The 12,869-nt window shown below is 60.5% G+C and overlaps 1 protein-coding gene across 1 annotated transcript in view; it reads right to left on the minus strand.

Moving 5' to 3' along the window:
* The window catches only part of LOC126951642 (SCO-spondin-like), a 57,900-nt gene that overhangs the window by 16,620 nt on the left and 28,411 nt on the right, over positions 1-12,869 (minus strand). Inside the window, 20 exon segments of the mRNA XM_050785950.1 lie at positions 675-841; positions 1,125-1,324; positions 1,428-1,524; positions 1,855-2,055; positions 2,286-2,456; positions 2,576-2,767; positions 2,859-2,905; positions 3,462-3,631; positions 4,634-4,713; positions 4,838-5,008; positions 5,157-5,363; positions 5,557-5,609; positions 6,251-6,345; positions 8,277-8,422; positions 8,639-8,770; positions 9,159-9,329; positions 9,509-9,555; positions 10,813-11,065; positions 11,748-11,912; positions 12,220-12,393. Of these exon segments, the coding sequence (XP_050641907.1) occupies positions 675-841; positions 1,125-1,324; positions 1,428-1,524; positions 1,855-2,055; positions 2,286-2,456; positions 2,576-2,767; positions 2,859-2,905; positions 3,462-3,631; positions 4,634-4,713; positions 4,838-5,008; positions 5,157-5,363; positions 5,557-5,609; positions 6,251-6,345; positions 8,277-8,422; positions 8,639-8,770; positions 9,159-9,329; positions 9,509-9,555; positions 10,813-11,065; positions 11,748-11,912; positions 12,220-12,393 (2,939 nt within the window).

Genomic DNA, 12,869 nt, shown 5'->3' on the forward strand with positions numbered 1-12,869 from the left:
GGTAAGTAGCAGCTCTGGTCCCTCCTGGCTATGGCATCCTGGAACTCTGGCTCAGGGGTGGCCACTGGGCAGCCGGCCTTAGGATTAGGAAAGGGATCCCTGTGTGCCCGCTGGGCTCAGCAGAGCAGAGCTGGCCCCGGCTGCCGCTGGGATGCACAGCGGGGGACCAGCTGAGGCCAAGGGGAGTGAAGGTGAGGGGCACTGTTCCCACAAGTGTGTGATAGGCAAGAGAGGAGCGGTGAAGACCCATGCCCCACAGTGGAGGACAGGAAGGTGAGGCTGGGCCAGTGAGGTTGGGGGACATGAGAACCTGGCAGGAAACTGCCCCTCCCTGCCAGGATGAGGGGTCAGTGGGAAACACAGGGGCGGGTGAGAGCCCCGGCAGGGTTGGGAGATGTGCCGGTCAGGAGCAGAGGCCAGGCAAGTCCAGAGGCGGCAGGTGTCCCCCATTCCCGGGGAACCAGGGACCCCGGGAGTCTGCGTCTAAGTCTGCCTGCCCCCGACGCTGTCAGCAGAGGCCTCAGGTGGCCTCACCAGCCTGTATTCTGCATAGGGGCCTGCCCAGGGGCGACAGGGTCTGCAAAAGTGACAGACATGACAGAGGGGACAGGTAAAGGAAGGGCAGGGAGGGCAGGGAGGGCAGGGAGGACAAGGAGTGGTGGACAGGTTCTGACCTGCACACAGGCCAGGCGGTGCTGGAAGGTGCCCTCGGGGCAGTGGCAGCCCTCCTCGCAGCCCTCGGAGAAGCAGCCCACCTGCTGCGTGATGTGGGTGCAGGAGAAGGGGCATCCCCCGCCGGGCTGGCACTCGCGGTACAGGCGGCCAGCCGGGCAACCTGCCTCTGAGGCAGCAGACACATCAGCACCTGCTCCAGCCCCGGCCCTCACTGCCCACCTCAGGGAGCGCCTTTCACCTGCCCATCCCCCTGCCATAGGCACTGCCCCCTCCCACAGGCTCCCACAGTCTGGCTGAGTCCTCCTTCACTTGTCCATCGATGGTGGGAGGGCACTGGGGGACAGGTGGGAGTGAGGAGGGAAAGGCCAAAAGGCAACCATGAGTCAGGGTCAAAGGCCAGGATGGGACTCAAAGGTCAGAGGGGGGTTAGGTCCCGGGCTGGCGCTCACCTCTGCAGACCTGCGTGCTGCATGTGCGGCTCTGGCGGGCAGGCCCTGGGCAGGGAGGACGGGCACAGCGCCGGGAGCGCAGCTGCTCCCCACCCCCACACGAAACACTGCAGTCTTCCCAAGGGCCCCAAGAGCTCCACTCCCCAGGGTCCGGGCAGCCGGGCACCTCCTGGCATTGCAGGATGCCTGCCACACAGGTGCTGGGGACAAGGGAGGGACTTCAGAGACAGGACCAGCCCCGTGCCCTGAGGGCTCCCCTCCTGGGCTCTACGCGCCTCCCTGTCCCCACTTTTCTTGGCTTACCAGTTGTCGCACGGCCCAGTGATCACCTCTCCTGGTTCCAGGCTCTCCCAGGAGCTAAACCTAGACCCTGCTGACCGACTCTGGTTCTCAGGGATCCCTGAGGGGCACAGGAGTGGGGGGTGGGGGCTCCAGACAGCTCAGCTCCCCCCATCCATCCTTTCTCCCACCCCATGGCCTTCTACTCCCCACCCTCTTGCCTCTACCGCATGGCACCCTATGTCCTGAACAAGGGAGGTAGACGCTCCAACCAGACAGCCCTGGGTTTGGGGGTGGGGGGTGGGGTGGGTTGAGGGACACAAAAGCCTAGAGAGCTGGTAATTGCTCATTTTTGTCCTGCAGCCCCAGGCTGGGCCCCCGGGGAAGTGGCACAGGGGCTGGACAGGTGGCACTGCAGTGCTGGGGCCTGGGGGAGAGGGGAGGCACTCACCCATGGCTCCAGGCTGGTACTGGCAGCGGCAGCGGGCCAGGGGCACGCACAGCCCATCCTGGGAGAGCTGGCCCAAGGGGCACCCACAGCTGGGCTGGCAGCCCGCAGAGCCTGGCTGGCACACACTCCCAGGGGACAGGTCCTGGCAGGAGCGGGGGCAGGGCTGCCCACAGGGGTGCAGGCTCTGGCCACCCCCACAGTCTATGCAAGAAGAAAGCAGAGAGGGTGGTCACGGAAGGGCATCCTGAGAGATCTGCAGACCTCCTGCCATGCCTATCCCCCACTCGGGCCCGCCGCCTAGACCAGGTCCATGACTGATGGCCTGGGAACTGTCCCTTGAGAGAGTAACATGATATGTGTGGAGATCAGAGGCCAGAGTCAGCATCTCCCTAGACTTAGAGGCGCCCTCCCAGACCTTACTGAAGCCTGACCTGTGCACCGGGTGGAATTGTCCTGGCAAGGGCGACTCTGCGTGTGGCTCCCAGGGCAGGGCCTCCCTCCCTCAGGGGTGGGGGGCTGGCTGCATGCCCGGCTCCGGTGGGACTGCCCCAAGCACGTGTCGCAGGAAGACCATGGCCCCCACGGGCCCCAGGCTCCGTCCACTGTGCCAGGAAGACAGATCACCGGCATTAGGAGGCCCAGGAGGCCCCAGGTCAGCGGGGTTGGAGCAGGGGTTTAGGGCCTTTTGCGGGAGGGACGTAGGCCTCGTGGGGCATCACACCTGGGCACATGGCAGAGCTGGGGCAGGCCTCCCTCTGATGCTGGGCCCCTGCCTCCCCAGTCTCCCCGGTGCATGGGGCACCCCCATGCTGAGGAGTGGGGCAGGTGCAGGCCCTGGAGCGGCTCCTGGTCTGGCCCCTGCAGGGCTGGGAGCACAGTGTCCACTCCGACCATGGGCACCAGCCTCCGGGCACTGTGAGGAGAACGGAGGGCACTGGGGTGCAACCCGTCCCTTCCCCGGTCCCAGGCCCCCCTCTTTGCCTCCCTCCAAGCTGGGCACATACCTGGGCAGGGCAGGTCTGTGCAGTTCAGCCTCCCCTCCAGGCAGGTGCTAGGCAGGGGGTGCAGACACAGAAGGAAGAGGCAGCAGCTCAGTCCCACCCCAAACCCTAACCCTGCACCCCCCCACTGCCTCTCCCCTCCCCTCATCCTTATGATTGATCCTCAGTGTTCTTCCAGACAGTGCCCCATCCATTGTTCTCCCAGCTCTCCAGTGCCTCCCCATCCTGTTCCCTGTCCCACTTAGTTGGCCCTCTCGGGGTCACCAGCCGATGCCTTCTCTTGACGAAGGACTACAGGTACCCGGGAGCCAACTGTGTGGTCAGATGGGTTGTGAATGCCATATCTGTCACTCCTCCTGCCCAGGCTCCTCCTGCCCAGACCCCTCTTGCCCCTGAGCACACGCCCAGCCCCTGCAGACACACAGGCTTAGCTTCAGCTTCCTCGCCTATCAGACACGGGTCATGGTGCCTGCCCACATCTGCTCAGGGATTGTGGGGGGCAAATGTGACCATCCGCGGAGAACTCTGGAGAGCTCAAGAGCATGGGATGAAGTGGGGCGACTCCTGCTGGCATCCCTGCCTCCCGCCACGGCGGGGGCCCCTTACCAGTGGTTGCAGCCGTCAGGCCTTGCCAGCTGAGCACCCGGATGGTGCCGCTGCCCGGTCAGCAGGTCCAGGCAGTCACAGTGACCCGGCTGCACGCAGATGGCCCCGTTGGAACTCAGTACCTGGCCTGGTGGGCAGTAGCAGCCAGGCTGGCAGCGCCACACGCAGTGCTGGGGGACAGTAAGTGGGGGGCCATCAGCAGAAAAAGGAAAGCTATGCAGGGAAGACAACGGAACAAGGGGCTGGGGAGGAAAGTATGACAGAGGCCTCACATTTTAAACACAGAGTACACCTTGTGGTGCCAATGAGAAAGGCAGGAAGGGGACCCAGCCTTGCAGTTTCCACTGGAGTCTCTGGGTTGGCCCCTCCCTGGGGGTGGAGGGGAGGGAGGAGCAGCTGAGCAGGTTCCCTTTGGCTCCCTGGGGCAGGGATTTGGAGCTAGGTGTTCCCAAATGTAAAACCCCAATTCCAGCAGGTGACCTGGACTGATGGCCTGGGACCTGGGGCATGTCCCAGACCTCTCTAGAACTTGGGGAGCTGGCTGGGCAAGGGGGCAGTTTGGGAAGGAGCTGGGAGGTCCTGGGGCGGCTGGGAGCAGGCACTGCCTGCAACGACCTTCTCTTCTCCTCTCTGTCCCCATCTCCCTTAGCCCCTCCACACCCAAGGCCTCGAAGCCCTACCTCATTCTTCATGGCCCCTACTGTGTCCATTCTTTCCTGCATGTCCGTCTTGCTCAGCCCAAAATGTGGGCTCCGTGGTGACCCTATGTTTGCTTCCCTTTGTGTCCAGGGTGCCTGGGTGGGCACACAGTGGACACCCACTCCCCCACCCACGCACACATGCAGATCTAGACACCAACGTGCTCATGAGGTTCGAGATGATTTCCCCCTTCCCTTCGTGTTTATGCCATTTCTGTCATAATTGTCTGATCTATAGACAAGGGCTGTCGGGTGAGGCTGGCTCTCTGTGGGGCGAGGCTGGTGTCTCTCTGGGATGGGCTGGCATGCTCTGGCATGCTCTGGCATGAACTGAAGCCAGAGCCCCCACCCATGCCCACTTGTGCTGGGCTGTCCAGGCCCCAGCAAAAGAGGCCATGAGCCCAAAGCCATGCCCTGCCCTCCCGCAAAGTGGGCCTTGGGTCAGGTGGCAGTACCAAGGGAGCTGGGACTCACCACTAGGTCATCACAGGAGCGAGGGCATGGAGGGCCACAGGGACTATACTCTGCCCCTTCAATGGCGGTGCAGTTGGTCACTGAGGGCAGACAGGATGGGCTAAGAGCTGTGTGGGGTCATCCACCCTGGCCTGTCTCCCTGGAATGCTTCCTCTAACTCCCCTTCCTCCGTCCCTGATCCCCACCCCCATCCCTGGCAGGTACCTGGGCAGGGCAGAGCCTGGCAGGCCTCCCCCTGGGCCCGCGGCCCCTCGCAGTAGTCCCCCAGGCCCTGGGGTGGGGGCTGGTCACAGGCCCGGGTCCGGCTCCGCAGGCCTCCCCCACAGCTCCGGCTACAGTGGGACCATGTTCCCCATGGACCCCATCCCCCAGCTCCTGGGGGGACAGCACAGGAAGGAGTGAGGAGGGGCTTAGCTGGGGCCAGGGGGCAGTTGGTACAAGGCAGCAGCATCCACAGCGCACAGTGGGCACCACCCTGGGCTCCGCAGGAGGGTCCAGGCGGGCAGGGCAGGCAGGCACTCACGATCACACCCTGGCAGGAGACATGGCTCCTCCTCAGCCTCGGGGCCTGGGCAGAGAGGTGTGTGGGTGGCTGGCAGGGACAGCGGAGCCACGGTGGATGGCGCTGCACTGGGGGACCTGGCACAGAACCGGTGCCGATGGCGTCGGGCAGGGCCACAGGAGGCTGAACACTGGCTCCAAGGGGTCCAGGGTGACCACGTGGGTTCACCTAGGGGATGCCCAGGAGGCAGGCAGGCAGGAGGGGGATAGGCACAAGCTGGACAGGCTGAAGATGGAGCATGGTGCCCCTGCTCCCCACCTCTCCTGATGGCTTTCCTTCCCCAGTCTCAGCCCTGGCCTGCTCCTGCAGCCGAGGGATGGGGGAGCTGGGGTGCAAGTCAGAAGTGGGGATGCTTCCTTACCCTCCACACAAGGCCAGGAGCTGCAGTTGGCGATAAGCCCGGAGACACAGGAGCTGTGGGGAGCAGCAGAGGGTCAGGTGGTCCATGGGCTGCATTGTGGCCCCCCAAACCCTCAAGTTCAAGTCCTAGCCCCAGTCGCTGGGAATGGGAGCTTATTTGGAGATGAGGTCTGTACAGAGGTGATTGGGTTAAAAGGAGGTCACTGAGGTGGCCCTAGTTTTAATGCATCTTGTGTCCTTTATAAGAAGAGAAAATGTGGGAAGATGACGTGAAGAGACAGGGAGAAGGCCACCTATAGGTCAAGGAGTGCCAAGGATTTCTGGCAAACTCCCAGAAGAGGAGAGAGGCCTTGAACAGTCTCCCTTGCAGCCCTCAGAAGGAGCCTACCCACCAACACCATGGTCCTGGGCTTCCAGGATCTGTGAGACCATCAGGGGCTGCTGCTCAAGCCCCCCAGTGCATGGCACTCGGTGGCAGCAGCCCCAGGAGGCTCACACAGGGTGGGAGAGGGAAGACAGATGGGGGACAGGGGAAGGGAGGGGTACAGGCAGGTGCAGCCTTAGAGGGCTGGACGACTGTGCCGAGGGGCTGGGGGTGGGGGGCACGTGTGTCTCTGTCCCCAACTGGAGCCAAAGTCCCTGCCTCTGAGGACGGACAGTCACAGGGCCATAATGAGGTGGGGGCGGTGTCTCACCAGTTTTCACATGGACGAACCACAGTGCTGCCTGGAGGGTAGAGGTGCCCCTCGTGGGCACAAGGGCAGTCCTGGGTGGGCACACACACATTGTTCTGGAATTGAAACCCTCTATCATCTTCTGGCTCCAATGGGCTGGGCCTGGGCTCCCCACCCCTGGTCAGAGCCCGCATGCAATCCTCAAGCTCCCCCTTAAAAGCCACCCACCCTCCTTCCACAGACATGCAGCTCTCCCCACTGCCCTCCTGCCAGGCAAATGCGGACCATCGGCTTGGGGGCCATGGGGGGATGGACCCTCCAATTTCTAGGAGAAAAAGACCATCTCAAATTGCAGGACATGAGACTGAACTGTCGAATCCCTGTGAAGTCAGCCATGAAAACATGAACTGTGCAATTTGTACAGCAATGGTAGGAAAAGACACACTTTCATCAACAAAATAAAAACAGAAAAACGTGGTGCACAGGCAGACTGGACAGAAGTCCTTCAGATTTAAAATAAACAGCCGCCTTGTGGCACACGATTCACTGAAGTTTACGGGCCAGGGCCTGGGAAGCACTTTCCCTGCGCCGTCTCACTGACTCCTATGACTGGCTGTAATTTTACCCTAATTTACAAAGGAAGGAACTGAGGCACGGGAATACTACCCCCAAGCTTGCTGGGCTACTAGTAAAAGAGCCTGATTTGAACTCAGATATGATTACAACATGTCCCTTAACCACACCCTATGACTCACCCCACGGCTTTGTTCAATCCCACCATGCAGCCAGCATTTCCTAGCCCCAATTGCCACTACCCTCTGACTAGAGTGGCCACCTCTCTGCTCTCCAATCTCAGATCTTCAAGTGCAGGACCACCTCCTCCAGGAAGGCTGCCATGCCTCCCTACTCTCCACACCCTCCAATCTCTGATGTTCAAGTCAGGACCACCTCCTACAGGGAGCCCTCCATGGCTGACCTAGCCTACTCCACAATGTGCAAAGCTCACTTCCTGCCCATCTGATGGCTTCATCTTCATTTTAGGGGCTCTGGGTCTGGTTTCCCCAGACTAGATGCTTCTTGAGGGCACAGACTACTCCTTCCCCACAGAACTGCTCAGCCAGAGACTAAACATACAGTAGGTGCTCGATAAATAACTGGTGATAACATAGTGCACAGAGCACTTGAGCAGGGACAATTCACAAAGACCTTCTAGACCTATTACCATTTTTCACCAGTGAAGAAACAGAGGTGGGTGGTCCATGGGCTGCATTGTGGCCCCCCAAACCCTCAAGTTCATGTCCTAGCCCCAGTCCCTGGGAATGGGAGCTTATTTGGAGATGAGGTCTGTACAGAGGTGATTGGGTTAAAAGGAGGTCACTGAGGTAGCTCTAGTTTTAATGCATCTTGTGTCCTTTATAAGAAGAGAAAATGTGGGAAGATGACGTGAAGAGACAGGGAGAAGGCCACCTATAGGTCAAGGAGTGCCAAGGATTTCTGGCAAACTCCCAGAAGAGGAGAGAGGCCTTGAACAGTCTCCCTTGCAGCCCTCAGAAGGAGCCTACCCACCAACACCATGGTCCTGGGCTTCCAGGATCTGTGAGACCATCAGGGGCTGCTGCTCAAGCCCCCCAGTGCATGGCACTCGGTGGCAGCAGCCCCAGGAGGCTCACACAGGGTGGGAGAGGGAAGACAGATGGGGGACAGGGGGAGGGAGGGGAGAGGGATGAGACCTGCCCAGGATCTCAGGCACTCAGTGACAGCAGCCCCAGGAGGCTCACACAGGTGGGGAGAGTCAAGACAGATGGCGGACAGGGGGAGGGAGATGGGAGAGGGATGAGACCTGCCCAGGATCCCCTGCTGGTTCCTGCCGGAGCTGAGTTATGGCCCATGAGTTCAGTACCCTTTCCTCAACCTTGCAGGGTCTCCCTGTCTCCAGCCCCATACCCTTTGTTCTTCGCTGTCCAGATCCTGCCTGTCCCTTCCCTGCCACCCCACGGTCCCCAAGCTGTGCGGAGGCCTCGCTGGGGCCAGGCACGGGGACACTCACCAGCAGGAGCATCCCAGAGGGGCAGTGGCAGCCAGGGTGGCAGGTCTTGTTAGTCCCTCTTGAAGTGCTGAGCTCTGCACAGGAGGCAGGGCCCTGGGCACAGTCCAGCCACTGCTTGCCCCTGGGACACACGCCAGGCACTGGCCCTGGGGACATAGAAGTTGACAGCCCAGCCCCAGAGCACTCAGCTCTCCCCTGAGCTCCCAACCTGGGAGAGGCACCAGCTCTGGGTAAGGGTGGGGTGGTCATGGGGGCTGCACAACGGCTGAGGGACAGGGCTGTGCTGGGGTGGCGGACAGGGGGTTGACAGGGCCCTGGGTTGGTAAGAATGAGAACTGGAGGGTCCCCAGGGCAGCTCTCACCTGTGCAGGGCTGCAGGCCACAGGTGGAGAACTCCATGGGGCTGTGCAGGCCACTGCCCCGGGTGCGGTTCCTGTAGCCACCACCGCAGGGCACGGAGCACGGAGACCAAGGGCCCCATTCCCCACCAGGACCTGGGGGTGGTACCCAGGTCACCACAGGCCCTGCCTCTCGTGCCCACCTCACCTTCTCCTCCTCCCACCCAGACACCCGTGGGATCCCTCCACCGCTTCACCTGTAGTGTCATATCCTACCTAAGGTGCCTCACACCTGCTTGAGGGGCTCCAGTATTCAGCCTAGTACTGGGCGGGTCTCTAGAGAGAAGCTGGGGCTACTCTGAGGAGGGGCCCTGTTAGGGAACAGACCCTCAAGGAGTCTCTGGGGACAACCTCTTAGTGGCATCTCTTAACGAAGTCTCTTGCACGTCTGTGGAGGTTCAGGGTGGGGGGTGATGGGAGTCTTCTTGGCTTCTCTCTGGAAGGTTCTTTAAGGAGGTCTCAGGACCTCAGTCCTAGCTCTCACCTCGGCATGGCCGCAGGCTGCAGAATTCAGCCTCCATGGTGGGGCCTTGGCACTCAGCACCCCCAAAGGCAGCTGGGGGTGCAGTGCCTGCCCGGAAACGGCGCCGAATGCCCACGTTGCAGCTGCGGCTACAGAGACTCCACGGGGTCCAGGGACTCCAGCCACAGGCCACTGCCAGGGCGTGTTGGGGGCAGAGGGCAGTGTGTGTGAAACCAGGTCAGTCTTTTCATACCCTAACTTCCCTGGGGACCACCGAGCTCCCAGGCGTTTATCTCACAAGGGGCTTAACTCCCCTATGGTCCCTGAGGACCCACCGCTGCCCAATTCCTGTGCCCCAAGCATGGGGGTACCTGGGCAGTGCTCCGAGGTGCATGCCATCTCCCCGGAGACACAGGTGCTGCAGAGAGAGGCGGCAGTAAGGCTCTACCTGGCCATCACGGCCACAGTCAGCCCTTACCCCCGGGGAAGCAGCTGAGGCCACTGCAGAAGAGAAACCCGAGGGTCTGGGGTGTGAAGCCTGCTGCCCACGCCCTCTGTGAAGTTCACGATGCACCCTCAGTGAGCCCCACAACACCCAAGCTCTGTGCTGTCCTTTGTCCCAAGGTCTCATCCATTTGTATTTATTGGGAAATGACCTCGAGGGCCGGGGCAGGGAGGAGGGATTTAGAGAGAGCTGGAGTTCTTCTAGGAGGGAGAACTGGGTACTTCTCCACACTTGCTGTTCTCCCCAATACATGTTTTAAAGCCTATTTATCAAATACTGGAGGTCCCAGAAAAAGATCAGAGAGACAAAAAGTGAGAAAGAAAGGACAGGAGGGAAGAAGAATGAAGGAGGAGGAAATCGAAGGAGGGGCAGGGTATATAAAGTAAAAAGTAAGAGGGAAATGAAGAATGGCCCGGGTGCAGTGGCTCATGCCTGTAATCCGAGCACTTTGGGAGGCTGAGGCAGGTGGATCACTTGAGGTCAGGAGTTGGAGACCAGCCTGGCCAAATGGTGAAACCCTGTCTCTACTGAAAATACAAAAATTAGCCTGGCATGGCGGTAGGTGCCTGTAATCCCAGCTACTAGGGAGGCTGAGGCAGGAGAATTGCTTGAACCCGGGAGGTGGAGGTTGCAGTGAGCTGAGAGGCAGAGGTTGCAATGAGCTGAGATCACACCACTGCACTCCAGCCTGGGCGACAGAGCAAGACTCCATCTCAAAAAAAAAAAAAAAAAAAAAAAAAAAAAAAAAGGAAACGAAGTGAAAGAAAAAGAAAAAAGAGAGAAATGGCTTGAGCACCCTCTGCTGGCAGGTCCTGATGTCAGCTTGGTGGGCACTTGAATGTTTCTGAACAGAAATCAAGTGGATCCCAGGTATGAAATTATATTCAGGAAAGAGAACCAGAGAAAGCTGTGAGAGAGGTTAGACCCCTTCCCATCTCTAGTTCTATCACAAATCGCTCCATTGATCTGAGACCCAATCTTCCCATAAGTCAAATGGGGATGACCACTCGCTCTAGTATTCCCAGGACCCTGCCTGGCACCCGTGGCTGCTGTGTTGTGTTTGGGGAACGGAGCACCCCACCACGGGGTGTGTTCGTGGGAGGGAGCCCACGCCTGCCCACCCCTAGATCCCCGGCCCCTCTCCCACCCTGCCCCGACGCTATGACCCACCAGTTGTTGCAGGAATCCAGGCGAGCCATTGCTCCTGGTGCATAGAGCTGCCCGTGCAGCTGGCAGGGGCACTGACTGCGGGGCAGGCAGCTAGCATTGTGCAGGAAGAGACCAGGGGGGCAGGTGCAGCCAGGGGCGCAGAAGCCTGAACACTCTATCCCAGGGCCGTGCGTCAGGCACAGCCGAGGGCAAGGACCCCCCTCCTGGCGACACTGCTCTGCTGAGCGGAACACCATGTTCTCTGGGCACTGGGCTGGATAGGAAGACAAAGCAGGTCTCAGCAGGGGATGGAGGGATGGGAAGGGATGGGAAGGGATGGGAAGGGAAAGGAGGCAGAGGGGCGGAAGGGAACCTGCAAGCAGGGCATGGGGCAGCAGCCTGCCGGGCCATAGTGTGCTAAAGAAGCCACGCCTCCTGCCCCTACCCTCACAGCTTTGCTCCAGTGTCTGGGATGGCACCAGTACACAGTCACGGCTTTGCTCCATTTTAATACAAATATTCTTGAAAACAGACCACGAGGACTCTAGTCATCTGGGATAGAAGGAGCACTCAGAGGACGAGAGAGAGTAAGGAAGGGGCCAGGGGCTTCAAAGTACGAGCTCTGCTCCCCCACGATTCTGGCCGTGAGTGTGTTCTGCCCAGAGGAAGGCCAGTCTGACTCCCTCGGGGAGCCTGTTCTCTGGGGAAGGAGGCTTGCCTCCACCAAAGAAGAGCAAAGGGCTGAGGGGCTACAGCTGCTGGGACCTGGTCCCAGGCAGGTGGGAGAGGCAGGGAGCTAGAAGAGACACAGGAAATCCCAGGCTCCGTTAGCTCCAGGCATTACCTGGCCTGGAGTCAGAGGACAGTGATGGGCAAAGGTGAGGGTGGGGAAAAGGTCAAAATCCCCAGAGCTGGGCCAGGGAGGCCCACTGCAAAACAGGCAGAGAGTCTGGTACCTGTGCAGGGCTGCGTGTTGCAGTCCCTGGTCTGACTGTGGGGTCCTGGGCACGAGGTGTCCCCAGGAGCCAAGCTGGAGCAGCTGCGCCCACGTGTCTGGATGCCTCCGTCACAGGGGGCTGAGCAAGTGGACCAGGGAGCCCACAGACCCCAGATGCTTGGCACTGCCAGGAAGAGCCCAATCCAGAGTCACAGACACCGGCACGGCAAAGACAGTCCAGGGCAGGGCATTGTGGGGCTGGAGCTGTGTAGCTTGCAGAGTCTTAACTGCAGCCTCTAGCTCCCACCAACATCTACCACTCAGGCTGGCTTCCTGGGTGATGGCTGGGGTGGGAGAGGCTTAAGGACAACAGCCAGGTTTGCTCCAACCCTTGGCCCCCCTCCAGGTGTCTAGAACCGGCTCAAGGGGGCATTCTTTGCTTCTCATCCCACCCCAGTGTCCGAGCCACACCTGAGCCTGAGGGGGAGTACCTGGGCATACAGGGGGGCTGCAGGGCTCCTCCTGGGTGGCCTCTCCTGGGCAGGATGAATCCCCAGGGCTGGGGCAGAGTCGGGAACGACTGCGCCAGCCAGGGCCCCCTCCGGGGACAAGGCAGCTCTGGGAGCAGGAGGACCAGGAAGTCCAGGGCGTCCAGCCCAGCACCTCTGCGGAGGGTGAACAGGACAGGCCATTTGTGCAAAGGCCTTTTCTGGCAGGGCTGGGGAGGGTCGGGGAGCCTGGGTTAGGTCTGAGAAACTAGGTGGGCAGAAGAGGACTCACAAGGAGGGAGGCTGCTCTGGGCTCAGGGTGCAGCCTCTGCCCCTTCTCAGCTCACTTGCTGGGACCCCCCCCTCCAGTCCTTTTTTCTGTTTTGGGGGGTTGAGGACAGGACCTGTCAGCTGGAGTGCAGTGGGCATGCTTATCGCTTGCTGCAGCCTCTACCTCCTAAGCTCACGTGATCTCCCATCTCAGCCTCCCGAGGAGCTGGGACCACAGACGTGCGCCACCACGGCCAGCTACATTTTTTATTTTTTTATTTTTTTTAGAGATGGGGTCTCTCTCTGTTACCCAGGCTGGTCTTGAACTCCTGGCCTCAAGCAATCCTCCCACCTTGGCCTCCCAAGGTGCTGGAATTACAGGC

This window comes from Macaca thibetana, chromosome 3 (genome assembly GCF_024542745.1).
Source record: "Macaca thibetana thibetana isolate TM-01 chromosome 3, ASM2454274v1, whole genome shotgun sequence".
Classification (NCBI taxonomy): Eukaryota; Metazoa; Chordata; class Mammalia; order Primates; family Cercopithecidae; genus Macaca; species Macaca thibetana.